The sequence below is a fragment of the Bubalus bubalis genome, chromosome X (assembly GCF_019923935.1).
Source record: "Bubalus bubalis isolate 160015118507 breed Murrah chromosome X, NDDB_SH_1, whole genome shotgun sequence".
Classification (NCBI taxonomy): Eukaryota; Metazoa; Chordata; class Mammalia; order Artiodactyla; family Bovidae; genus Bubalus; species Bubalus bubalis.
Genome location: NC_059181.1, coordinates 131,370,903 through 131,395,609, shown reverse-complemented (window position 1 = coordinate 131,395,609; position 24,707 = coordinate 131,370,903). Strand labels below are relative to the sequence as shown.

General features: G+C 36.0%; 1 protein-coding gene and 1 pseudogene across 14 annotated transcripts in view; one reads left to right on the top strand and one right to left on the bottom strand.

Moving 5' to 3' along the window:
- THOC2 (THO complex 2) overlaps nt 1-20,402 on the top strand; it is a 117,860-nt gene extending 97,458 nt beyond the window's left edge. For 3 of the 14 annotated variants that reach the window (XM_025276462.3, XM_025276457.3, XM_025276464.3), the window contains 11 exons: nt 211-389; nt 635-737; nt 1,407-1,837; nt 2,000-2,058; nt 3,443-3,574; nt 8,343-8,480; nt 8,816-8,885; nt 8,968-9,125; nt 10,998-11,074; nt 11,554-11,599; nt 17,369-18,080. In XM_025276462.3, coding sequence (XP_025132247.1) covers nt 211-389; nt 635-737; nt 1,407-1,837; nt 2,000-2,058; nt 3,443-3,574; nt 8,343-8,480; nt 8,816-8,885; nt 8,968-9,125; nt 10,998-11,074; nt 11,554-11,581 — 1,375 coding nt within the window. In that variant the 3' untranslated portion in view covers nt 11,582-11,599; nt 17,369-18,080. Of the gene's footprint in view, nt 1-210; nt 390-634; nt 738-1,406; nt 1,838-1,999; nt 2,059-3,442; nt 3,575-3,939; nt 4,096-8,342; nt 8,481-8,815; nt 8,886-8,967; nt 9,126-10,997; nt 11,342-11,553; nt 11,600-17,368; nt 18,081-19,600 lie in introns of those variants that run through there. The other 11 variants (XM_025276461.2, XM_025276458.2, XM_006064995.4 and 8 more) reach the window with 11 other exon arrangements.
- On the bottom strand, nt 17,118-22,362 carry LOC112582047 (annotated as a pseudogene).
- Between the last annotated feature and the right edge of the window lie 2,345 nt (nt 22,363-24,707).

Here is a 24,707-nt window from a genome sequence, read left to right as displayed (position 1 = left end):
TGAAGGATTAGTTTACATTGAGGTTTTTATTTTTAAGAAAGCATCTAGGCTCTCCATAAAGACCTTTAGGAACTTACTGAAAGTTAATATTATTTTATTCTTTGGAACCAAGTATCAGAGTGAATAACTTGCTAATTTTATTCTTTTAAAGCCCATGTTTGTGCCTTTTGATTTGTATTTGTATATTTAAACACTTTGTGCGACTTTCAGCTACTCTGGGCAGTTGAAAAGTAGAAAGTCATACATGATACCTGAAAATGAGTTTCATCACAAAGACCCCCCTCCGAGGAATGCAGTTGCCAGTGTACAAAATGGGCCTGGTGGTGGGCCTTCTTCATCGTCGATCGGAAGTGTATCTAAGTCAGACGAAAGCAGTACCGAGGACACTGGTATGCTTATTTGTATGAATTTATAAGTAATACATTTTGCTCCAGGAAACTGATATGTTTTGTATCCCATGACAAGTAAAATGGTGGCTTAGTGTTACTTTTTTGTTTCCTAAGTAGCAGTATGTTACTGCCAAGAAGTGATCATTCCTTTGTTTCTTTCTATCTAGTCTTTAATCATTTTGCTGTGAAATTGTAACTTATTTACATCTTGGGGCTTGTCAAATAAAGCTTTACCTTTATTTCAGATAAATCAAGGGAGAGATCTCAGTGTGGTGTGAAAGCTGTTAATAAAGCTTCTAGTGCCACACCAAAAGGGAATTCAAGTAATGGAAATAGTGGCTCTAACAGGTAGGAACACTGTGCTCTGGACCAAAATTCTGAATTCTTATATGATTAACAACCTCACTAGACATGAATGAAAGAGGATGATAGTTGAATACTATTAAACTCATTTATGTTGAACTTAAAAATTTTGTATATACTGCTATTTGATGATATGCTTACCTTCCTCACATTTTTTATAATGTTGAAACTGCCTTTGTTTCCTCTACTGGAATATGCAGGGGAATGTATGTGTTGAAGTTGAAAAAATTTTTTTATGATTGGGTGTTTGCTGTGGACAGTCTAGGTAAGAGTAATTAATATGAGAGAAGCATACACTGATTTAGACCAATGATCCATCCAACTAAGTGATCCAGTTCCTGATCATAGCACCCTGGGTTGTCTTATGGGATAGTTTTTGTTACTTTTTAATTCTCAAAGGTTATGAACATATACAAAAAGGCCCAGCATCACTTTAATTACTCTTTCTTAATCTACTGTTTGTGAATTTGGTTATTATTTATTGGATAAAGAACTACTTCCCTTTTGTCTTAAAGTTGTCCTTTAGTTTTCAAAGGGTTACTCTTAGTTCTGAAATTTTTGAAGTTAGTAAAAAAAAAAAAAAGGCTTTATGATTTATAACTGAATGTATTTTATGGCCATTTTGTCTTAAAATCTTGTGTTTTCCTTCTTAAGCAGCAAAACTGTTAAAGAAAATGACAAAGAAAAAGGAAAAGAGAAAGAAAAAGAGAAAAAAGAAAAGACTCCAGCTACTACTCCAGAGGCCCGAGTACTTGGTAAAGATGGTAAAGAAAAACCAAAGGAAGAACGGCCAAATAAAGATGAAAAAGCAAGAGAGACAAAGGAAAGAACACCTAAATCTGACAAAGAGAAAGAAAAATTCAAGAAGGAAGAAAAAGCTAAAGATGAGAAATTCAAGACCACTGTCCCGAATGTAGAATCAAAGTCAACTCAAGAAAAGGAAAGAGAGAAGGAGCCGTCCAGAGAACGAGATATAGCAAAGGAAATGAAATCAAAGGAAAATGTTAAAGGAGGAGAGAAAACACCAGTTTCTGGGTCCTTGAAATCACCTGTTCCCCGATCAGATATTACAGAGCCTGAAAGGGGCAAGTTTAAGTTTGTCTTTCTTTTTACTTGTTTACCTTTGGTGTAATTTAAAGGGAGAAACTAATACTTAAGAATCTTAGAAGTTGGTGTTTTTTTTTTTTAAGTGTTTGGGAAAAGTGGAAACATACCTTAATTGTGACTATTTCTTTTCATCCCAACAGAACAGAAACGTCGCAAAATTGATACCCATCCTTCTCCATCACATTCCTCAACAGTAAAGGTTAGTATAGCCTGAGGAAGGCAGCGTCCATGTTAGGCTCACCTGTTTGGAATACATGTCCTGACTTCCTTCAAGTCTTGTGCCAAGTATTCACTGGAGCCACTGGAGGTTTTATATTGCATTAGAAAATGATTTTTTTTTACATATTGATGGACTGATATTTTTTTCCTATCAAGTATTTTTCTTATAAGAATATTAAAACTTCAAGGACCTAGCACTAATTTTGTAGTGTTTCAAAGTGCAAGAGAAATTTTTCCCAGAAGTGCCTCACTGCTTTAAGCAGTCTTTTTTGGAGTGCAATGGTAGCTACAAGCAAATGAATCTTTGCAGCAGGATGAAGCCTATTTTCCGGCATAAATATTGAAGAATATATATCACTGAAGACTTCCTGGATGATACAAGATAAACAAGATACCTCTGAATTCATCAAGCTTCTTGATGAGCATCATACCGATGTGTGCCTTCTAAGAAGGAGTCTTGAAAGGAGTTCCATTTTAAAGTCTCCTTGGTGATCAGTTCTCCTGTAGTTGTGTATATTCAGTGAGCATGCAGCTTCTGTTGTGTCTTCCCTTGGAGGTTTGTTTATACCCATTGGGTTCCCAACAAGTTGAACCTTGCAGATGTGGCATCCAATCCTACCACCCAGCAAAGAGAAACCCCAGGCATTCAACTGCAGCACAAAATCGTGGGTGTAGCCTTCTTGAAGACTCAGGGTAGCCATTCCTTGCTCCATATTTAATTTTAATTCTAAAGTCATCTAATTTCATGGAATCTTTGAATTTGCAGTACGTTGAACTTTTAAACCTGTAAGTTAACTAATTCTTCATCAAGAGCACTGTGGTTGAATACCGTAATTTCATTTTCTTTGTTTGTTTTTTTTTTTTTAACGTCTTTTTTTTTTTTGTGGGAGGTATGAGATTTATAATTAGAGGCACTTTGCAAAAAGAAAAGAGTTAATTACTCTTTTATAGAATATATTTTGTTTTCTTGTTAATGTAATGCCACTGAGTTTTCTGCCTAGAATAAAATTTGTGTATGTGTATGATAGAGTCACAAGTAAAGATTGAAACCTCTCTATTAAAGAAAAACTATGAAAATAAAAGACAATGTTGTGATCTCCACTATCTTAAACTTTTTTATGGGGAAAAAATATTTTGCTTTCTTAAGCTTAACGTTACCTGTAGCTTAAATACAGTATTATGAAAAAATGTGGCATTGACATTTATTTTTAAATTCTGAGCAGAGAAAGATTTTTATTTGTTACAATGAGTACATATAATTGAGTTTTTTTAAACATTACAATTCCATTACATAGTTTTTTTTTTTTAAACTGTTGATATTCATATAATAATGACATCACGAGATTTATCCTCACAAGAAGTAGATGGTTTATTTCCAGGTTACAGCCATACTTCCCAAAGTTCCTCTGGGTTCTGAGAACTATGCCAGCTCACCTGTCATCTCCATTCATTTTCTACAGGACAGTCTCATCGAACTCAAGGAGTCTTCAGCAAAGGTTTGAGTCTTTTAAAATCATCATGCCTAAGTAAAACAAAGAAAAATTCGTTACTTCATTTGTTTAGTATACCTCACTCTAGTAAATTCAGTAAGCTAGTGGAATAACCTTTAAAAATACCTATCACAAACTGAAACAGTGGATGACAATGGGGATGATCCCTTTAAGTGAAATTGTTACAAAATGTATGTAATGTGGCAACCTTTCTATAATCTCTCCTTGCTTGCTGTTATGCCTTATCCTTTTATGCTTCAAAATCTGAAAATAAGTTTAAGATATGCGGAGGGAGTTGGTTTTTTTAAGGGGGAGTAGGCTTATTTAATTTCTCAAAACAAATCTGTCAGACTGTTTTCTAATTTTTTTAGATTAACCCAGAAGACCAAAAGATATATCTGATGCATTCACATAACTCTTCTAAAAACCGAGCCCATCTCAACCCATAAACGTCAACCCATTTTATGTCACTTCTGCCGAGCTACCTTTTTGGTAGTTGTGGCATATTATCAAAAAATATGGTTAATGTAAGCTAATCATTTTCTTGAAGGGGAATATTCAACTCAATGGTTGTGTTTACATGTCAGTATTAATTCTTGCCTATTCTTGAATATTCTGCTACTAAAAATAATGTGCAGTTTGTGTATCTTATTACAGAGTTCATTCATTTCATGATTATAGTTGAATTGTCCAATGTTCATGTTATTTTGTCTTTATTATTATAAAATTTGTACCCTGTTTCACTTTGATTTTCTACTTTGCCTCCTCTTATATCTGCTAAGTATGATTCCTTACTGGTGGACCAGTAAAAAAAATGGTATCTTGGGAACAAAGCCAGTTGACAGTACTAACCACTTTTAGAACTATAGCTTTAAATTGAAATGTCTGGATATTGGGCAAGTAAGCACTAATTTTTAACACCTTAGATTAGCCAATATGCCTGTCCTGAAATTGTAGCATTGTTTTTAGAATATACTGTATTAATCAAATGTGAATGGTTTCTTTTAAAGTAAAATTTTTGCTATATTGATTATGTATTCCAGTATAGTAGATTTTTATAACCAGAGTGGGATTGTGTATGTATGTCAGTCTTAACCGTCAGTGGCTTGTGTGGGCTGTTTTAAATTCATGGGTTTACAATGTTACCTTGTGAATATTTCCTGGAACATATTTTGAAGCAGTTGGAAACCTGCTGTTACACTTAACTGGATTTTTAAATCAATGATGAAGATTATGGTTCCTTGCATTTTGTGAAAGCCTTTTGAAAATAAAACATATGAGATAAGCATATGTTATCTCATTTCATACTCATCATAGATGTTGTGAGGCAGGAAGGGCAAGTAGCAGTGTCTTTTTTTTTAACAAATAACAGCCTAAAGTTTCTGATCTTTTCCCAGTGGCATATAACTTGTTAGTACCAGAACTTGTACTAAAATTAAGGTTCCTCAAGTATTCTTACCACCATGAAAATAAAGTTGCAAAAAATAGTTCTTTGATTCCTAGCACCCATATTTCAATAGTAGTTGAAAGCGTTCTTAACTTCTTTTGTGTGTTTGTCTTATTTTTTAAATTATAGTGATTCAAGGGTGATCCTGTTCCCCTTAAAAAAAAGATAGTGGTTTTGTGGGCATTTAAAACTCAATAGATTTATTCCATATTCAGTTGGAACATTTAGAAATGGCATATGAATATACTTGTAAAAATTGTGACTCATACCACTTTTCAGATCCTTAGTGCCTGACAGTATGATTAGATGTTCAGTAAATATTTAAAATGAACTTCTATGCCTTTGGACTTGTTAAAGCATCCAAAGTTCACTAGTCTGAATAGTAGTTGATGTTGCTTTTTGTGTGTCTAGGAAAGTTTACTAGCATATAAATGTCTTAGAAAAAATTTTTTTCTGGATTTTGAGTGCTTTCTAATATGAATGATCTATAAATAAACTCACTGTTTCTGTGGTAGCTTTTACTTTATAGAGGATTTGAAAGGTATGTGTCTATATTTTCAGGTCACTTTGTTATTGTACATGTAAAAATGTTTCCCTGCTTTAGTTTCATCTTTTAGTTATACTTTGTCCAGGATCCTCTTTTTTAAAAAAATTAAATAGTTGCTATTTTCATTTTTCAATCCATAGTGAAAGTAATACATGGACCTGGCTTTTCAAGATGAATTAGTATCCAAATCTTTTCTGTCAGTTCACCTTCTACCCCCAGTTTCCAGTTGGCATGTTTCTAGTTTTGGTCCATTGTGTTTTTATTTAGCAATCTTAGCACTTACATTGGATAAAGTATGCATAGCAGTCTCCTTTAAACCAAGCTTCTCTGTAATTTCAGAGTGGAGCAGTAACCCCCCCTCAAAAAATAAACTTCAGCTTTTAATTCTGTTCATCATCTTAAAACAAGGGTCTACAACCAAACCTGAGCCTACATGTCAGGCCATCTGCATATGTATTGAGTACTCACTGTGTGTACAAGGCACTGGGAAGTACGTAAAAGTAGAAAAAGGGAAATTAGCTTCCCTGCCGTCCTGTAAACTGTGTTATGGACAAAAGTCAATGACATGGTATTAATTAGGAATACGTGCCACCAAAAAGGCTAATATAAAATAAGAATTCACTGGACAGTGATTTGTGGAGTTGAGGGCATGTTAAAGTGCTGATGGGTTTTGAAGTCCAAGTAGTTTAAGAGATTAAGATAAAAATGAACACCTGTTCCAGTGAAGAGACCTGCTGGGAAGTACAGGGTGTTAGGGAGCAGCAGCAGCCACAGCCTAGAGTACATTGGATTACTCCATAGTAGAATAGAATTGTGCAAAGCTTGTGAAGAGCTTGGAATGCTCAAGCTAAGGAATATGCATTTTATTCTGTAGGCAATGAGAGACTGTTTTTGTAGAAAAGAGTATTGTCATCACAACTATTCTTAGAAGGATAGAAAGAAGGACTAGAACGGGTACATTTCTAAACTAAGAGTTTCTAGGTTTCCCAGTTCCTTGCAATACAGAGTTCAAGTTAGGTACACTTCATTCTTGTGGAGGAGTGTGCGTGTGTGCATGCCTGTGTGCACACATGTGTGCATGCGTGCACATACTTATAATCACAAACAGAAATTTTACTGGAAGAACTAAGCAGTACTACACTAAGAGTATTGCAATAACACTGCTTACTTTGTCTTGTCAGTTTCATGAGTAATATTGACTTAAGGTGTGAATAAACTCCTCAGTTAGAAAATCTTAGTGTCATTTAGGGCACGTACCTGGCAAGAGTACCTTTTGGACAAGCACTTTTATGATTGTTTCTCATTCTCTTGCTCTTTGTTATTAATAAACATTTTGTCTATTTCAGTTGATCATCAACTTTTATACATTGAATTTTTAAAGAATCTACTTATGCATTGCTATCGCAGTATTTCTGAGCAAATTGAATTGAAAATATTTGGTGGTGTTAAAAAACAAGTGTTAATTCTCAAACTGTTGGCCGTCTTTTTTTGTGTATTCCTTTGAATACCAAAGGATTTGTTTGTGTAAAAATATTTGACTTTTGACTCACTGTTCTTTTCATTCTCAAGGTATATCTAGAATTGTGTAGTTATGTAATGAGTTATGTTTAGTATCCTGCCTAATAATTTTTAATGCCTTAAGTTAAATGTAAGCTTACAGCACAGTTATAAATGCTACAAGGTTAGGTGTCTGATTATTTCCTTAATACTTTCTTTTCTAATAGATTTCCATATTTACAACTTGTATAAGTAAGATTACCTCTTTTTTAGAATTAGCACATCCTTGATCTTTGGCTATTTTATGGCCTATGGGCCTTTCACTGGAGAAAGAATAGGCAAAAGAGAACATTGGTTCATCATTTTTCAGTCTGTTTCATCAACCTCAATGGACAATATGGCTTTCTGAGCTTTTTAGAACCAGTAAGACAAATTTTGAGCTTCCCTGGTGGCTCAAATGGTAAAGAATCCACCTGCAATGTGGGAGACCTGGGTTCGATCCCTGGCTCAGGAACATCCCCTGGAGGAGGGCATGGCAACCCACTCCAGTATCCTTGCCTGGAGAATCCCATGGACAGAAGAGCTTCGCGGACTACAGCCCATGGGGTCACAAAGAGTCGGAGACGACTGAACGACTAAACACAGCTCAGCGCAAGACAAATTTTACAGTCAATTGTGATTACTTGACAGAAACTGGAGTGCTTTCAGAAGTAGAGAATATGCAGCCTTTAACGGTGATTAAGGAATAATCTATTTATGATTTATACTGAGGCAGAAAAGACTTATTAGTAAAGTCATGGCTAGGTTTTATATTATATTTTCCTCACTGTCATCAATTGCTTATCAGTGAATGGTAAAACTTTAAAATTTCCATGATTGTGTAGAGTTTGTTTTTTTGTTTTTTTTTTTTTTGTTTGTTTTGTTTTTTATAGTAGAGAAAGCCCAGTAACTATTTTCCACACATGAGCTCTTGTAATGATGGTGGCTATAGGTCTTCACAGTAGAACTATATAAGGACCTATAGCTTGTGAATTTACTAATAAAAATCTCAGTTGAGGGAGGAGTGAACTGGTTGAGTTTAAATGATAAACATTTACAAGGTCAAGAATTGAGGTCTTTGCATAATTTGTGCCATGCCCTTTTATTTTAACTCTCATAGTCCATACAGCTGACCAGTTTTGACTTTGGGTCTACTACCAAATGTCTTTCATTAAATAAACAATCGAGCAAATGTCAATACTGGAAAACTAATAATCTTTAGTAATATTGCCTTAATTTAACAGCTCTACATTAATCATACTCCTCCACCACTGTCCAAGAGTAAGGAGAGAGAAATGGACAAGAAAGATTTGGACAAGTCAAGGGAAAGATCCAGAGAAAGAGAAAAAAAAGATGAAAAGGACAGGAAAGAGCGGAAAAGGGTTTGTAATTTTTTAAAAACTAGTTTGGAAAGTTCATTATCATGTACGGTAGTGTGTCTGTTGTCTTATTTAAAGTACTAGTTTGTTGCATGACAGTCTATTATTTGGTGTTTAACTGGTATTTTCACCCTAAAGTGTGTTTGAATCTTCTACAGTATAAGGATCTTCAGCCTAATAATCTCTACCAGCTCTTCTTGCCTATCATGTCATTTTACCAAGTATGTGAAACTACTGCAGATATTCTCCAATGCTAGTTAGCTATGCTCTTCTTGTAGAAAAGTAGTACTTTAAAATAAAAACTCTCAATCAACGTAGTTCACAATTCTTGGTTCTAGGATCACTCAAACAATGACCGAGAAGTGCCACCGGACTTAACCAAGAGGCGGAAAGAGGAAAATGGAACAAGTAGGTAGACTTATTAATACTTTCCAAGTAGTCATCAAACTGAATTGAAAAAGGCTTTCATGATTCTCTTTTATAATTCTAGTGGGGGTTTCAAAGCACAAAAGTGAAAGTCCATGTGAGTCTCCTTATCCAAATGAGAAAGACAAGGAAAAAAATAAGTCAAAATCTTCAGGCAAAGAAAAAGGCGGCGACTCATTTAAATCTGAAAAGATGGATAAAATCTCCTCTGGTGGCAAAAAGGTAAATTATGAGAACAAAAGGAACAATGAAACATTTTCTTAGAAAATCTCCCATTAGAAAATTTAACCAATATTGAGGGTTTTTTTTTTTTTTGTAGTCAAATAGTTTTCTGTTAATTATTTGGGGGTGGGAAGAGGAGGTTTTGGAGGAGGGCAGGTTTTCTTGGAGAACTTGAAGCAGTTTAGTCCCAAATTGCTGGGAGGGTAGAATCAGATTACTTCTGAATTTCCTTTCCTCTCCATTCCACTCACACCTACTTCTTCTTATCATTGAGTTTCAGTGTGTTTTAGTGTGTTTTCTTTTTTCTCTGACAACAATTCTTATAGTTTCTCTTTAGTCATGAGATTAAAATATGGTCACATGTATTCTCCCTGATCATTACACTGTTATAAAGTCTTTCTCATTTTTCAACACACTTTTATAACATTTTCTTCTAGTAAACTTATGTTTACATCTTATATTTGATTTTAAAATTAAGTGTAGTGTGCATTCTCTTAGATACTAATGGAGAATACTCAGAATATATCCCATGCATCTGTCATAAAGTAAGCAAGTCATTACTAAGGTGTTTACAAAGCATCATTATATTTAATCAACATATATGCCATATATTCATAGTTCTTCAAAGCAGTTTTTGAAAATTGTAAGGTGATAGTTTTTAAAGGGAGGCTGCTCCTTTTAAATAAGTATTTTAAACTGAGGTAAAATGTCATATAACATAAAATTAACCATTTTAAAGTATATCATACAGTGGCATTTAATATATTTACAGTGTTTTGCACTCATCGTCTGTCTAGTTCCAGAACATTTTCATCACCCCAAAGGGAAACCACATACTCATCAAGTCATTCCCCATTTCCCCCTCCTTTTAGCCTTTCACAACTCTGAATCTGCTTACTATCTCTATGAACTCTTTATGAGCTTATCAAAAACTCTGGCTATTTCCTATAAGTGGAACTGTATAATAATGTGGCCTTTTGACTCTAACTTCTTCACTTAGTGTAATGTTCTTGAGATTATTCATGGTGGTGTATGTATCAGTACTTCATTTCCTTTCATGGCTAAATAATATTCCTTTGTTTGAATATTCGACACTTGTTTATCCATTCATCACTTGATGGACTTTTGTCCTGTTTTCCACTTTTTGGCTGTTGTCAGTTGTGCTGCTATGAACATTTGTGTGCTACTATGAATTATTTGTTTGAATGTCTTTTTTCAGTGATCTTGTGTATATACCCTGGAATGAAATATCTGGGTTATATGGTAATGCTATGTTTAGCTTTTTGAGGACCCACCAAACCGTTTTCCGTAGTGGCTGCACAGCTTACATTTCTACCAGCGATATAGGAGAGTACCAATTTCCCTACATCCTTGCCAACACTTGTTATTTTCCGTTTTTGTTTTATTTGTTTTTACTGTAGCCATCCTAGTGGGTGTGAATTAGTATCATTTTGTTTTTGTGTTTTCTTAATGACTAATGATGTTGAGCACCTTTTCATGTACTTGTTGGTCATTTGTATATCTTTTGAAAAAATCTATTTAGATGCTTTGGCCATTTTAAAAATTGTATTGTTTGTCTTTTTGTTGCCCAGTTGTAAGAATTCTTTATGTAGTCTTGATATTAGACACTTACGAGATACATATATACAAATATTTTGTCCTGTAGGTTGTCTTTTCACTTTCTTGATAGTGTTCTTTGATGTATACAAGTTTTTACTTTTGATGAAGTCCAGTTTTGTTTTGCTTGTGCTTTTGGTGTTATATTAAATAAGTCTGAAGAAAAATTTATGGCTGGTGGGTGATGAAAAGGGATTTTAAGCTGATTTTTATATTTGATTTTCCCTTCCTCAACTAATTTACCATTCGTTATAGGAGTCCAGGCATGATAAAGAAAAGATAGAAAAGAAAGAGAAACGGGACAGTTCAGGAGGAAAGGAAGAGAAGAAACAATATCCTTTTCATCTTATAGATCTTTTTAATCAGTATAATGGAAAACTTTGATACTGATCTTATTTAGAATTGTACCCTTGTAATATGTGTCTAAATGCTTAAGGACTTTTTAAAATGGTCTACCTTTTAAATGGTCTCTCTAGTTAACCCTCTCAAATGTATAAAACATGGAAATGGGAGACTTGATTCTTTTTTTAAACTTCTTTGGTAACTGAGGTGGTTTTATGCCACCAAGGGATTTAAAGTCCCTCTGGCTCTATCACCAAGAGGAAGAAAGGAAACAGAGTCCCTTGGGCTGGGGGCATGGGGAATAGCAGGGCAAGATGATGCTGCAGATGAGCAGAGCTGGTAGAGTCTGAGAGTGCCAGGCTGGTAAGAGTCAGTTAGGCCTGCAGGCTGAGGGATTGTACTAAAAGATGAGACACAATTCTCCCCCCCGCCCCCCCGAAAAGTTGTTTTCCCTTAATTTGTCATCTACTCATAAGTCCTCGGACAAGCACAGATAATGAAGACTTTCAATCAAGGTGAGTGTTCTCTCACCTCTTTTTCATTTAAAGATAGAAATACAAAATGAGATATGATAATGTTGAAGAAACTAGATCCATTTTTGCAAGACACAACTGTAGTTTTTCACCTAAATATAATGCTCAGGTCTGTGGGTAAAGATGTGAAACAAGATTCATGGCTATTTTTAAGCTGTTTTCATTTTAAGCTTGCTGATTAGTCATGCCTTTTTTTTTCTTTTTTAAAGCATCAAGATGTGTTTAAAAACATCTGGCTTTCTCTTCACCACTCATTCCCATCTTCTCTGGATAATTAATCACTTTTTTTAAAGTACCTTATAGGTGGTGGTGGTGGTATCTGCATTTTACAGGGGAAGAAACTGAGACTCTTTAGGGGTTAAGTTGAAGGGGGTGACAGAGATATTACCTGACATGGCCAATACATAAATGTAGATCTTCTTGCCTGCTAGTGTTCTCTCATCTTTTTGCCTTTCATGCCGACATGTTATTCAGAGATTTTTTTTGTCTTAAAGTTTCTTGCTTCTCTATCACTGCCCATGTTTTTCAAAGCCAAAAATATGGTCTGTGCTTTTAGTTTTGGAATTTAAAATAGGCAATTTTGTTTTCAAAGTAGTTACACCTTATATGAGTTTTAAAAAATGTTTTATCCATCTAAGTGGACAGAGTGTTCAGAACCCTTAATATGATCTTTTTTGAGCACTCAGATCATCATTTGAAAAGTTATTGTTTGCTGATGCCTTAGGATTATTGAGGTATGTAGCATGATTTGCCCTCTACAGCTAATGGTTTGAGATGGCAGTATTGAAGTTTTTGAATCTTTTATAGCCAATTTTCTTGTTTCTGTATTAGCTATCACTTCTTAATGACATCAAGTGTACTTACATTCTCTGCCTTCCTCCTAATATTATTTGCTGCTTCTAATCTTTTATGAAACTGGATAGATAACCAAGGCTGTTTACAGTTTGAGTGAGAAATGTCTGAGAGCCTGTTCCATATAAAGCGGTGAACTTTAGAGTATGGATTTTGTCCAGTTTATTTTGTCTACAAAGCAGGGATTTGAGGTTGCCAGGTAGGTAACTTCCTGACAGATTATGTGCTTTTTCTGTTTTGTTAGTCTGTGCTTGTTTTCTAAGTAGTAGCATAGAAGGGAAGATGAGAGTTGTGAGAGAGCTTTTAAGAATTTAGTAGATTTTTTTAAATTAGGAAGATTATAAAAGAAATATTACCTATTCTTAAATTCTAGCTATCCCTTTACCTAACAACTTGCTGTCTTCCCTGGTGAACGATAAACTCTTAATCTTTTTTTTATTCTTCACCATAACCTTCCTTTTAGTTGGCATTTTGCTTTTTGCTTTTTACTTCTTGCTGTCACCTGGTCCCCTTATTTAAAAAAAAAAGCTCTACCTCTTGTATCTTCATTAGGAATGGGCCAGTCATTGTCATTGACAGCTGTCACTGTGGTTTTATACATCTCTCTTCTTGCGTAGACTCTTTGTGAAGCACTGGTAGACTTTTCCTTTTTTTTAAGCTATTCTGGCTGTCTTCTGTTGGATACCTTCTAGGGTTGGTCAAGTCTTTATGCTGTTCCTTTTCATATAGAGTTCTCATCATTTCTGATTGGCATCATTTACCTTTCAGTATCAGTATCAGTTCAGTCACTCAGTCGTGTCCGACTCTTTGTGACCCCATGAATTGCAGCACGCCAGGCCTCCCTGTCCATCACCAGCTCCCGGAGTCTACTCAAACTAATGTCCATCGAGTAGGTGATGCCATTCAGCCATCTCATCCTCTGTCGTCCCCTTCTCCTCCTGCCCCCAATCCTTCCCAGTCTTTTCCAATGAGTCAACTCTTCACATGAGGTGGCCAAAGTACTGGAGTTTCAGTTTTAGCGTCAGTCCTTCCAATGAACACCCAGGACTGATCTCTTTACCTTTAGGCCACTTCAAATCTGCTGCTCCTTGCTCCCTTTTTAATTTATATTATACAGAAAGGAGAACTGCTACACATGTCACATTTCCATGATTCAGAGATGCCATTAATTTTAAGATTCATTGTTGCTTTCTAGAACTTTTTTTTTTTTTGAGAAAAGTACAGAGAGAAATGACATTGATTTGTAAGTATCACTCTGATTTCAGAAACATTAAAACGATCATGTTAGTGTTAAGAAAATACAATATACGAATGTGACCCAGATTAAATTCCTTCCAAAGTCTTCTTTTCCTGTTTCATAATTTTTAGTTGCAAAATCCTTTTTGCTTGTTCTCTGTATTTCCTGTTACTTGTTTTTGCTAACGTCTTTGTCCAAATTCATCTTACCTCTCTTTCATTTGGTCTCTGGAACACAACTAACTTCTTTGCTTTTAACCTTTTCCCCTAGTTTAATCTTTAAAAATTCCTGTCTATGAAAAACTTCCACTTAGAACCATTCTTTAGAGTCTCAGTTTTAAATTGATATATATGGTCTTCAATTCATTAATATTGAGTTCAGCTATCTTTTGAGAGTCCTTTAGTGAGCCAGACATTGCTAAATTGAGACTTGCTTCTAGGTTTTGAGAAACTCAATCTACTTGCACTTCGATCCTGGATTCTTGATTTCAAAGAATATTAACAATTAGCTCTCTGCTACCCATCTGTATTTGTAGTATACTACATTCCTATTCTAATACTCCACTCCAGTGAGGCCTAATATATTTTCAGGTCTGTCTGTCATCTCTGTCTCTTATGTGTAACCTAACTCTTAACATTTAAACCCAAGGTTGCAAATTTTCAGCCCTTAGGCAGAATGTGGATTATTAGACATGCCTTCTTGGCCTTGGAGATGGCAGTGGCACTCCACTCCAGCACTCTTGCCTCGGTGGAAAATCCCATGGATGGAGGAGCCTGGTGGGCTGCAGTCCATGTGGTCGCGAAGAGTGGGACACGACTGAGCGACTTCACTCTCACTTTTCACTTTCATGCATTGGAGAAGGAAATGGCAACCCACTCCAGTGTTCTTGCCTGGAGAATCCCAGGGACGGGGGAGCCTGGTGGGCTGCCATCTATGGGGTCGCACAGAGTCGGACACGACTGAAGCGACTTAGCAGCAGCAGCAGCAGCTTCTTGGCCTTGCACAGTTATTTAACATTTTCAGAATAGTTACACACAATCCAAATGTTACTTTCTATTGAAGAACCGGAACACCTGGCAACATTGTGTTCTCATTCTGCATGGCAGCAATCAGCTGGACCTGCCTAGGTGCTTGTCCCCCTTAAATAGAATGGGTCTTTTTTTGTAGTTTGCCTCAATCAGGCCCCAGTAAGTGCACTTCCATTAGTTTCCACTTTATAGTAGCCCCTATAAACAACTGCTTTTGTAATCCCCATTCTGAGTCTTTCTTCTTCAGTCCATACTTAGAAACTGACCCCCTAAGTGCTCAAAGATTGCTTGTTTTAGGAATATGTAGAGTAGGGAGTGTTCAGTTAACTTTCTCAGTAGTTTCTCGTTGCTTACAAGCATGTATCAGCTCGCCTAGAATCCTAGTCACTGATTCCTATGTATATATGAGTGTGTTGCATATCCCTTTCCATAGATGTTGATCTTGTTGAAGGCAGTTAACTTCCATCTCTTCCTTCTAATCAGACAACCAAGTATTTTTCTTTATTACCTACTATGTTTCAAGGGGTGTTGGTTTAGTTGCTAAGTTGTGTCTGACTCTTTGCGACCCCATGGAGCCCGCCAGGCTCCTCTGTCCATGAAATTTTCCAGGCAAAAATACTGGAGAGGGTTGCCATTTCCTTCTCCAAGAGATCCTCCTGACCCAGAGATGGAACCCTCATCTCCTGCTTGGCAGGTGGATTCTTTGCCACTGAGCCACCTGTTGCAGATACTCTTAACTTTACATGGAGAAGTATGTACTCAGAGTGTTAACTATCTTTTTGGAATTGAGGAGAAACATCATTGACTTTTTTTTCCCCTCAATAGAAGGTTCAGTTTATTTGTAACATTTGATAGTATACTGTTTAAGAAGTTGCTTTATGTGCTGCAACATATTTTTTGAGGGCATGTTTATTATGCTTTCATCTGGGTCTGTGTGTAGCAACCACTAAAGGTATACAAAAGTTTTGTTAGGAGATTGAAATGATAGACCCAAACTATTTTTCTTTTCATTTTTATCCTTTAAAGTATCACTGAATTCCATGCACTGATATTCATAGGCACTAAACAGTTGGAGAGAAGAGGAGGGATTTTCCATTTCCTTTCTTCCACTTAAGGCAGACAAAATATTCACTCAGGTGCTATGCTGTTCTTTATCTGTACATAGGCATGAGCACTTCCCAAAGACTCCAATGCCGCATTTACCCCTGAGTGGCTACTCCCCATACACACATTTATCTTGAGAGGTACCCCAGGATGTGCTGAGATTCAGTTCAACAGAATCCTAGTTTTAACTGTTCATTTTATCCAGTTGGAATACCTCAGGAAGTGTGTTTGCAATGATAAAAATTGCTAGGGAGCAGTTTAAGGGTAAGTGAAGGAATAAAGTGGGGTTAGGATGGCTGTCCTATTGTCTTTCTCCTATAGCTTCTTTCTTCCTTGTAAATGTTCATTGGACTTTTTAACTGTCAATTTTATCCATGTGTGCCTTTCTACTTGGCTTGTGGGTGCCTCTGTGTGTGTGTGCGTGTGTGTGTGTGTGTATGTACAGGTACTAGGATTAACCAGGAATAAGCTATTAATTTGCTGGGCTTGTATTATGTAGTTTCTCTACATAACTTTTGTTGCCATCCAGAGGGCTCTTTTATGAAGAACTATTGAAACCTTTCTTAGGACTTTTTGGTGAATTTAATCATAAAATTAGTGTGTGTATGTGTTTATAAAGGGGTAGCTCTGATAACAAGGCTGATATTCTGTTTGTCTTTGTTCTCTACTTTGATAAACAGTTTAGCTGCTCTTTGACCCAGACCTGTTTCAGACTTCCTTCTTGCTGTCATAGCTCTCTATAAAGTAACTTCATTGAAAATCAGCTGCCTCAACTCTGAAAGGGTACTCTTTGAAGGCATTTCATATATAGTTTTCTGATACCCAGACAAAGGAGAAGGGTGTGGTGGAACATAGGGAAATGACAACCTTACTAAAACAGCAAGGCCTATTTCTGGCAAAAAGCAAAGAAGAAAAAACCCCAGGATGTCCAAATAATTCCCAATGGAAAGTGATGTTTACAAATGTAATCTTGTCTTAGCACAGTGAAAGGCCACCTTTTTTGGAAATGTGTCCTGCAAAGATGGTATTACCAATGCAGTTTATAGTACTGGGAGAGGAAAGCTGTCTAGGGTCGAGGACAGCCAACTCTGAACTGAGCCTAAAGTAGAAACGCTTTGAGAAATATCGACAGTCCTTGATGTGAAAAGATCTGTGGGATTTCCTGCATTTAGAACCTGTGCTTTCCTATTACAGTGGTTAAAGCTGTACATATTTCTTAAAAATAGTTGAAAAAAAAATAACCTTAGTAGAATATTCCAGGTAATGTGGTATAGACTTGTTAATGAGAAGAAAATATTACTCTGCTGGAAGATAGAGTCCTAAAGTCTGAGTTTAGCAGTGTTTCATCCCTGTGTGACTTTCTTCTTGATGGCATTTCTTTCTCAAGTTCCCTGAACTTGGGGCGGTTTTCAAGTTTGTAATTCCAAGACTTCAGCATTATTTTGTAAATACATTCTGAACACTGTTGAGAGACTGACATCCAGTATCTTCTTTCCACTTGCTCTTGTGCTTGCTGATTTGTCATTCCAGGGTGTGGACAGACCCCTAAGCTGAAGGTCTCCCAGAGGAGGATGCCAAAGCTCCATGCGTCACTCTCAGAACGATATCTCCCATAATTGAGAGCTTCTGGTGCTGTCCATTTAATGGGAATCTGCTTTAAATCAGAAGATGAATACACACCACCATCCTCTTGACGAGACATTCCAAAGTCACTGGTTTTCAGAACATTATTTTCACCTCCAGGCAGTTTCTTGCAGCAAGGTCCCTGTGTATACAGTTTTTACCTGAGATTTGCCATCCAGAAGCAGCATCTAATAAAAATGTCACTGTTTTAGGTCATCCTTCTTTCTCAGAAAGGAGAGGAAATCACGTCCTGGAACAAGTCCCTTAATTTTGTAGATAGGCTGTATTTGTGTGCTAACTTTTATGAATTTTACAATATTGGTATGATTATATTGCTTGAGGATTTTGGCTCTTGTAAAAATTTTAATTTCAGTTCCTGGGAAAGATCATCTTCACATGTTCTAACAGTGATACCAATTTTATGTTTTAATGTACCCCTAAATGTGTCATCAAAATTTCCCTTGCCCGGTAATTATGACAGCTTCATGATTGAGATGGAGAAGGCAGTGGCAACCCACTCCAGTACTCTTGTCTGGAAAATCCCATGGATGGAGGAGCCTGGTGGGCTGCAGTCCATGGGGTCGCCAAGAGTCGGACACGACTGAGCGACTTCACTTTCACTTTTCACTTTCATGAATTGGAGAAGAAAATGGCAACCCACTCCAGTGTTCTTGCCTGGAGAATCCCAGGGGTGGTGGAGCCTGGTGGGCTGCCGTCTGTGGGGTCGCACAGAGTCGGACACGACTGAAGTGACTTAGCAGCAGCAGCAGCATGATTAAGAACCCATTTCTTATACTGATACCATTTATTATACAATACTCTTTATTGTAACATGAACTTTTTTGGCAGTTAAAAAAAGTGAGTTAAATTCACATAAAATAAAATTTGCCAACGTGGTTTTTAATATATCACTATGTTGTAACTATCACCATTAATTCCAGAACATCTGCATCTTCCCCAAAAGAGACCCCATACCTGCTAGAGTCACTCCCAGTTCTCTCTTTCCCCTCCCCCTGGAAGTAACTAAAGTATTTTCTTTTTGGATTTGCCTATTTTGGACATTTCATAAAAATGAAATCATTCTATATGTGGCCTTTTGTGTCTAGCTTCTTCTACTTAGCATCATGTTTTCAAGATTCATCCATGTTGTAGCATGTATAAGAGCTTCTTTTCTTTTTATAAGTGAATATTATTCCATTGTATGAATGTATACCACATTTTGTTTATCCATTCATCAGTGATGAACAGGAACAATGATTTTTAAGTATTAAAATTAATTGTAAGTTCAACATATATGTATCTATAATTATAATTGGTAATGTCAAGATTATACCTGATGTGAACAGAATGCTGTATAGAAATGATATGTAAATTATTGTCAGCATTTCATGCAAGTGTGATTATTTTCTAAGACCCTTCTAGCTCTGATTTTATGAAATGTGTGAATGTAGTATTTCATCAGTAAAATTTAATGCCTTAAGCATTAATTTAAAATTTGAATGAGAACAATGTTAGGCAGATAACTTATTTGCCACATGTTGTAATAATCATGTTTTGATTTATTTCAAATATGCAGTATTTGAAAAATGTCAATACATAAAGGAAACGAGTATAATTAAGTCAATATATTTTTAAAGCAATTTTTATAATTTAGCAGACATTGCATCTTAATATAAGTAACTATTAAAATCATGTCCTTATGAAAAAATGTGATGTCATTTTTCTTTTTATTGATCATGTAAAACTGGTTCCTTTTCATTGCTATGTGTTGTTTACTTTTGACAAGCTATTGCTTGTCCCAGTGGAATGTTTTACTTGTTTCTATTTCATTTTTTCCTTCCTCCCTTCCCCCATTCCCCTCTTTTCCTCTCTCTCAGATAAAATACAAGTTATCATAGTATGCCAAGTAGGCAATAAGAAATACACAAATATTTTATCCTTATCTAGGGACTTAATTCAAGCATTGGTTATTCACAGAACTCATTGATTTTCTTTCTTAAATCTTCCTTCTCTTTTTTCTTCCTTCTTCCTTCTCTCCTCCCTTCTCCTTTGGTCTGTCCTTCCTCCGCCTTCCATCCGTCACCTCTCTCACCCCGCTTCCTTTCTTATCTATCAATATAATCACTTTGTTTCTTTCAGGTGAGATTGGAATGAATTGTTCAGCTGTGACCAGAAATTTATTTTCCTGAGTAGATTGCCAAGAATTATGAATGAAGAGGGCCCATTTGCATCTCCTTAAATTATTCAGTTATCTGCTTTATTGCTCCATGCTGAAAACTTAGAATTGTTGAGTTGTGCATTACTGTATTTAACTTGTTGCTTAGTTTCTACATGTTTATTTTCAGTAAATGGCTGAAAGTGTTAACTGTTTCATATTTTTAGCACAATGTGCTGCATACAGTTTCCAACAAGCAAATAAGGTTACATATGTACAGAGTTTCACTTTAGAGTAACTAAATATTGCCTGGGTTTATTTTTTTTTTCAATACGAAATGCTTCCTTTTTATTGTTTGAAATGGAAAATAAACAATTATTGAACCATTTTGAATTTACCTCATTTAAAAACTCAATTTTAACTTATTATTTGGCCTGTTTTATATTTAGTCAGTAAAAAAACAAAGTGGGAGCAGTGTCTTATGCAATGCCTAGGAATCATTTTATATAGTTCGTGTACGACATTAAAACATGTTTGAAAAAAAAAATGGTACCAGCACTCACTTGTCCCTTGCCATTTTTTTTTTGTAATTATGTTAGAAAAACCAAGGGGTTGGGGGGAATAAAAATGTGTTTTAATTCTACAGTTAGAGAAGCTTTGTATTGCTGAACTTTCATCTGGAAAAGTTTCACAGTGACATTTTTAAAAGGAAATTTTTTTATCTATCTAATTCTACCCATGTAACCTTTTTTTCTAAATAAACAATAGTTTTCTCAAATGATTGTATATCATTGTGTATATTGTTGCTTATTCAAAATAACTTAGCTAAGATTCCTAGCCCTTTTCTTCTTATGTGTGTCTTAGTCCATGGACCACAATGTTTCCAAATGACAGACATCTTATCCAATAATATGAGAAAATCCTATTTTCTTTCCTCTGCACCTGGGGTAGAAAGTGGGCTGAAATCATGCCCAGACTTATTCATTTACTCTTCAGTTTCTTGAACCCCAATGATACCTATACAAATTAATTTTTTTGTGGAGAATGACAGTAAAGGGTTTGATTTTTAAAAGGATTGAGACATGCTGAGTATATTTTAGAATTGGCAAAGGAATATAAATCTCAGTGCCCCCTTTCAGGTAATTATAATTTGCAAATTGATGAGCACAGTGATTATTGTAGAGTGATCCACTCAATGGCTGTTGAGCACCTATAATGTGCCTGGCATTAAAAAAAAACAAAAACGATACCTTGTTAGAATGATTATGCCAGTGAGAAAATAACTATGGTTCACCTCAAAATCATTTGTTTGAAACATATCAGGGAAAAGCTTTCCAGTAGTTATGTTGCATTGGCATTTTAAAGATTTTATGATTGTGAAAATTTGCCAGAACTTAGCATCAGAATCTCTTCGCTGTGTTCTCCAATTTACTGGACATAGGTAACCTTTGCTTTTTTGCTTTTGGCCTTGCTAGAAATGCATTGAGGATGAAAAATACTAACTTTGAACTTAATTGTGCAGAAATTTATGTTTCAAGAAGAAAATCTGTATTTGATAGCTATTTTAAGGCACCTCTGTTCTAGAGGCAAAGAAGTATTAAGACCTAACTCCTATATCTACAGTGCTTCCAATTCTAGCTTGAGAGATAAAGGCCAGTTGAGTGCTGTTGGGGGTCAGCAAACTTTCTGTAAGGAACTAGAGACTTTGTGGGTTTACATTAACCCATTTGGAACTCCTCAGCTCAGCATTATAGTATGAAAGCAGCCATAGGATGTATGTAAAAAAATGAGCATGATGGAGTTCCAGTAAAATTTTATTTTCAAAAACCTGCTCCAGAGAATCCTATGGAAGATTTATTCAAAAAAATATTTGAGTACCTCCTATGCACCAGAGGTACAGCCTTGAGAAAAACAGTTTCTGCCTTCATGGAACTTCCTATTCTATTAGGTTGGTGAAAAAGTAATTGCGGTTTTGGACCCTGAATTTTAAATCATCATAACTAGGCTCAAACACATCTTTATTAGTCAAAATAGGAACCATTACGATCACATTTTTGCCAATGAGAAGGAAGTTTGTTTATTCCTGTAGCATACAAATCCATGCTTCAGGATTCAACAGCTATTTTCTGCATCCTGCTGGTTGTGGAAGTGTTTTCCCTGCAAAAAGTTGTCGAGTTACTTGAAGTGGTAGTTGGTTGGCAAGAGGTCAGGTGAATATGGCAGATGAGACAAAACTTCTTAGCCCAATTCATCCAATTTTTGAACCACTGGTTGTGTGCCCTGCATTCTGTTGACCAGTGCCAGCTGCAGGCATTGCAGTTTTCAGTGCATCTCATCGATTTGCTGAGCATGCTTCTCATGTGTAATGGTTTCACTGGGGTTCAAAAAGCTGTAGTGGATCAGACTGGCAGCAGACCACCAAAAAGTGACCATGACTTTTTTTTTGGTGCAAGTTTGGCTTTGGGAAGTGCTTTAGAGTTTCTTTGTCTAATCACTGAGCTGCTCATCACTGGTTGTCATATGAAATCCTTTTTGTCACACATCGCAATCCAAGAAATGGTTCACTGTTGTGTAGAATAAGAGAAGACACTCCAAAATGATGATTTTTTTGATTTGTCATCAGCTCATGAGGCACCCACTTATCAAGCTTTTTCACCCTTCTGGTTTGCTTCAAATGCTGAACAACTATAGAATGGTTGACATTGAGGTTATTGGGCAACTTCTCTTGTAGTTGTAAGATGATCATTTTTGATGATGGCACTCAACTGTTGGCAACTTCTGATGGCCAGCCACTATGCTCCTCATCTTTAAGACTCTTGTCTTCTTTGCAAAACTTTTGAACTACCACTGCACTGTACGTTCATTAGCAGTTCGTGGGCCAAATGCCTTCCTGATGTTATGAATTGTCTTCTGTGCTTTATGACATGTTTTGAATTCGAATAAGAAAATTCACTCGAATTTGCTCTTTGTCTAACATCATTTCCCTAGTGTAAAATAAATGTAAAATACACAGCAAGTAATGTCATTAGTGAAAAACATAAAGCAAGAAATATGCATTGAAATGTATAACATAACCACAATTATTTAAGAATGTATACCAATATTGAACAGCAAAGTTCAACAATGCAAAGTGGAGGCAAACAACAAACACTGGAGGGAGGTGGGGGGGAAAACCCAGGTAAGGAGATTGGATGGGGCAGGATTTACTCCTCTACATAACAGTGATCAGGTGGAATGAAGATGTACAAAGCAGGATATTTTGAGGTCGTTATTGCAGTATGACTTTTATTACTACATAATGTGAGCAGGAGCTATCCCTAATCTCTCATCTATCTTTGAACCTTTTACATGAGAATCCTATAATATGCAGGATTTCTCAGGACCTAGGCTGTAAGCTCTAGTGGTTGTTAACTTTAGGTTCATAAATGGAATCGAAGGATATCTATGGGCTCTCCAGAAATTGAATGCAATTTGTGGTATGTGCATTTTCTTGGGTTGGTAACTTGCCCCTGAGTCTCTAAAAGATGGATTCAAGATGGCAGGTTTGTTTTTCGGGGTCTTCTAAAGAACTCTAAAAAGCCTCTATACCCAATCAATCCTGAATCCATCTTAAGTTGATCGTAACTTGGAAGATGGTCATCCATTCATCTGTATTGTCTTAAGTGGTAGTGGCAAAAGTTAAAACATCTTGCCTTGTCAAATTATCTACAGGCTATCTGCAGTTTATCGTTGGAAAGTCACTTGTCAGTGGAATAGAGCCATTTTCTATTTCAAGGAGATGCTTTAACCAAGTATGAGTGGAAATCCCAGCATGCTTATTTTTTTTCAATAATTATTGCAATTGTTTTATTTCTTGGGTTTCCCTGGTACCCCAGTTGGTAAAGAATCCACCTACAATGCAGGAGACCCCAGTTAAATTCCTGGTTTGGGAAGATCCCCTGGAAAAGGGATAGACTACCCACTCCAGTATTCTTGGGCTTCCCTTGCAGCTCAGCTGGTAAAGAATCCACCTGCAATGCGGGAGACCTGGGTTCGATCTTATTCTAACCGAACCTGGGTTTGGTTTTATTTCTACTCTACCATGTTTCAAGAAGGATTTATATAAAAAAAGCATACAGTACAATATTTTAAAAGTAAATGAGAAAATTTGATTTCTCATCAAATTTGGGGTGAAAATAATACTCCAAGTGAAGCCAACACTCCAAAATGTTGTGTTCACTTTATTCATGAATTGGCTCTGAAAAACCTGGCAGGCCACACAGAGAATTTAATGTGGTCAATTAGAGAAATTGCAGTGTCCATCATATAAAACGCCAGTCATGGTGGAGAATAACATTTTCTGGCAGTTAAACCTAAAGGAGCTTCTTTTTTGTATTCTCATAAAGAAACAGCCTTGTCTTTTCAGTAAATGAAATGAAGGGATTGTATCTTGTAATAGCCCTGAATGTTAGCTGATGGGCAACAGCTCAGCTCATTCAAATGAAGGCTATTTCTACAATGACACCAAAATACGTATCTCAGGCACCTAGGTCTCTGATGCTTTTGTTTAGTCCAGGAAATCAGTTGAATATTTGAGACCAGGTTCTTAAACTGGGATTTATGGTGGCCTTACTTTTTATAAGCATGTTTGTAAAAATCAGAAAACTCATGTGATCCTTGTTTGAGTCTCATGATCCAAGTAGCATAAGATCTCATTAGTTTAAAAGCTGTGCCTGGCCTTTGTTTTGTTTACATTTTTGTGGATACTGATCTCTAAAGACTGCCTCTTGGGTAGAATGAAGCTTTTAATATTACAGCCATTTAATATTCTATCTTACTGCTTATCAGAAACAAGTTTAAATGTTTAATTTTTTTAATTGAAAATTTTAATAACATTTCTAGAGGTCCTGTCAGGGGCAAAGAGACTTTATTTGTTCTAGAGCTGAGAATAAAAGAAGGATTTCTTTAAAAGATGCTAATTCATGCTAATTGGATACAGATTTTGTTGGAGTTATAAACACAAATTGACATAATTGAGAATAACAATAGGAGGATATTGGAGGATAGTGGAAATATTGAATATAATGATCATTTCTACATGGGTCAGGCTAA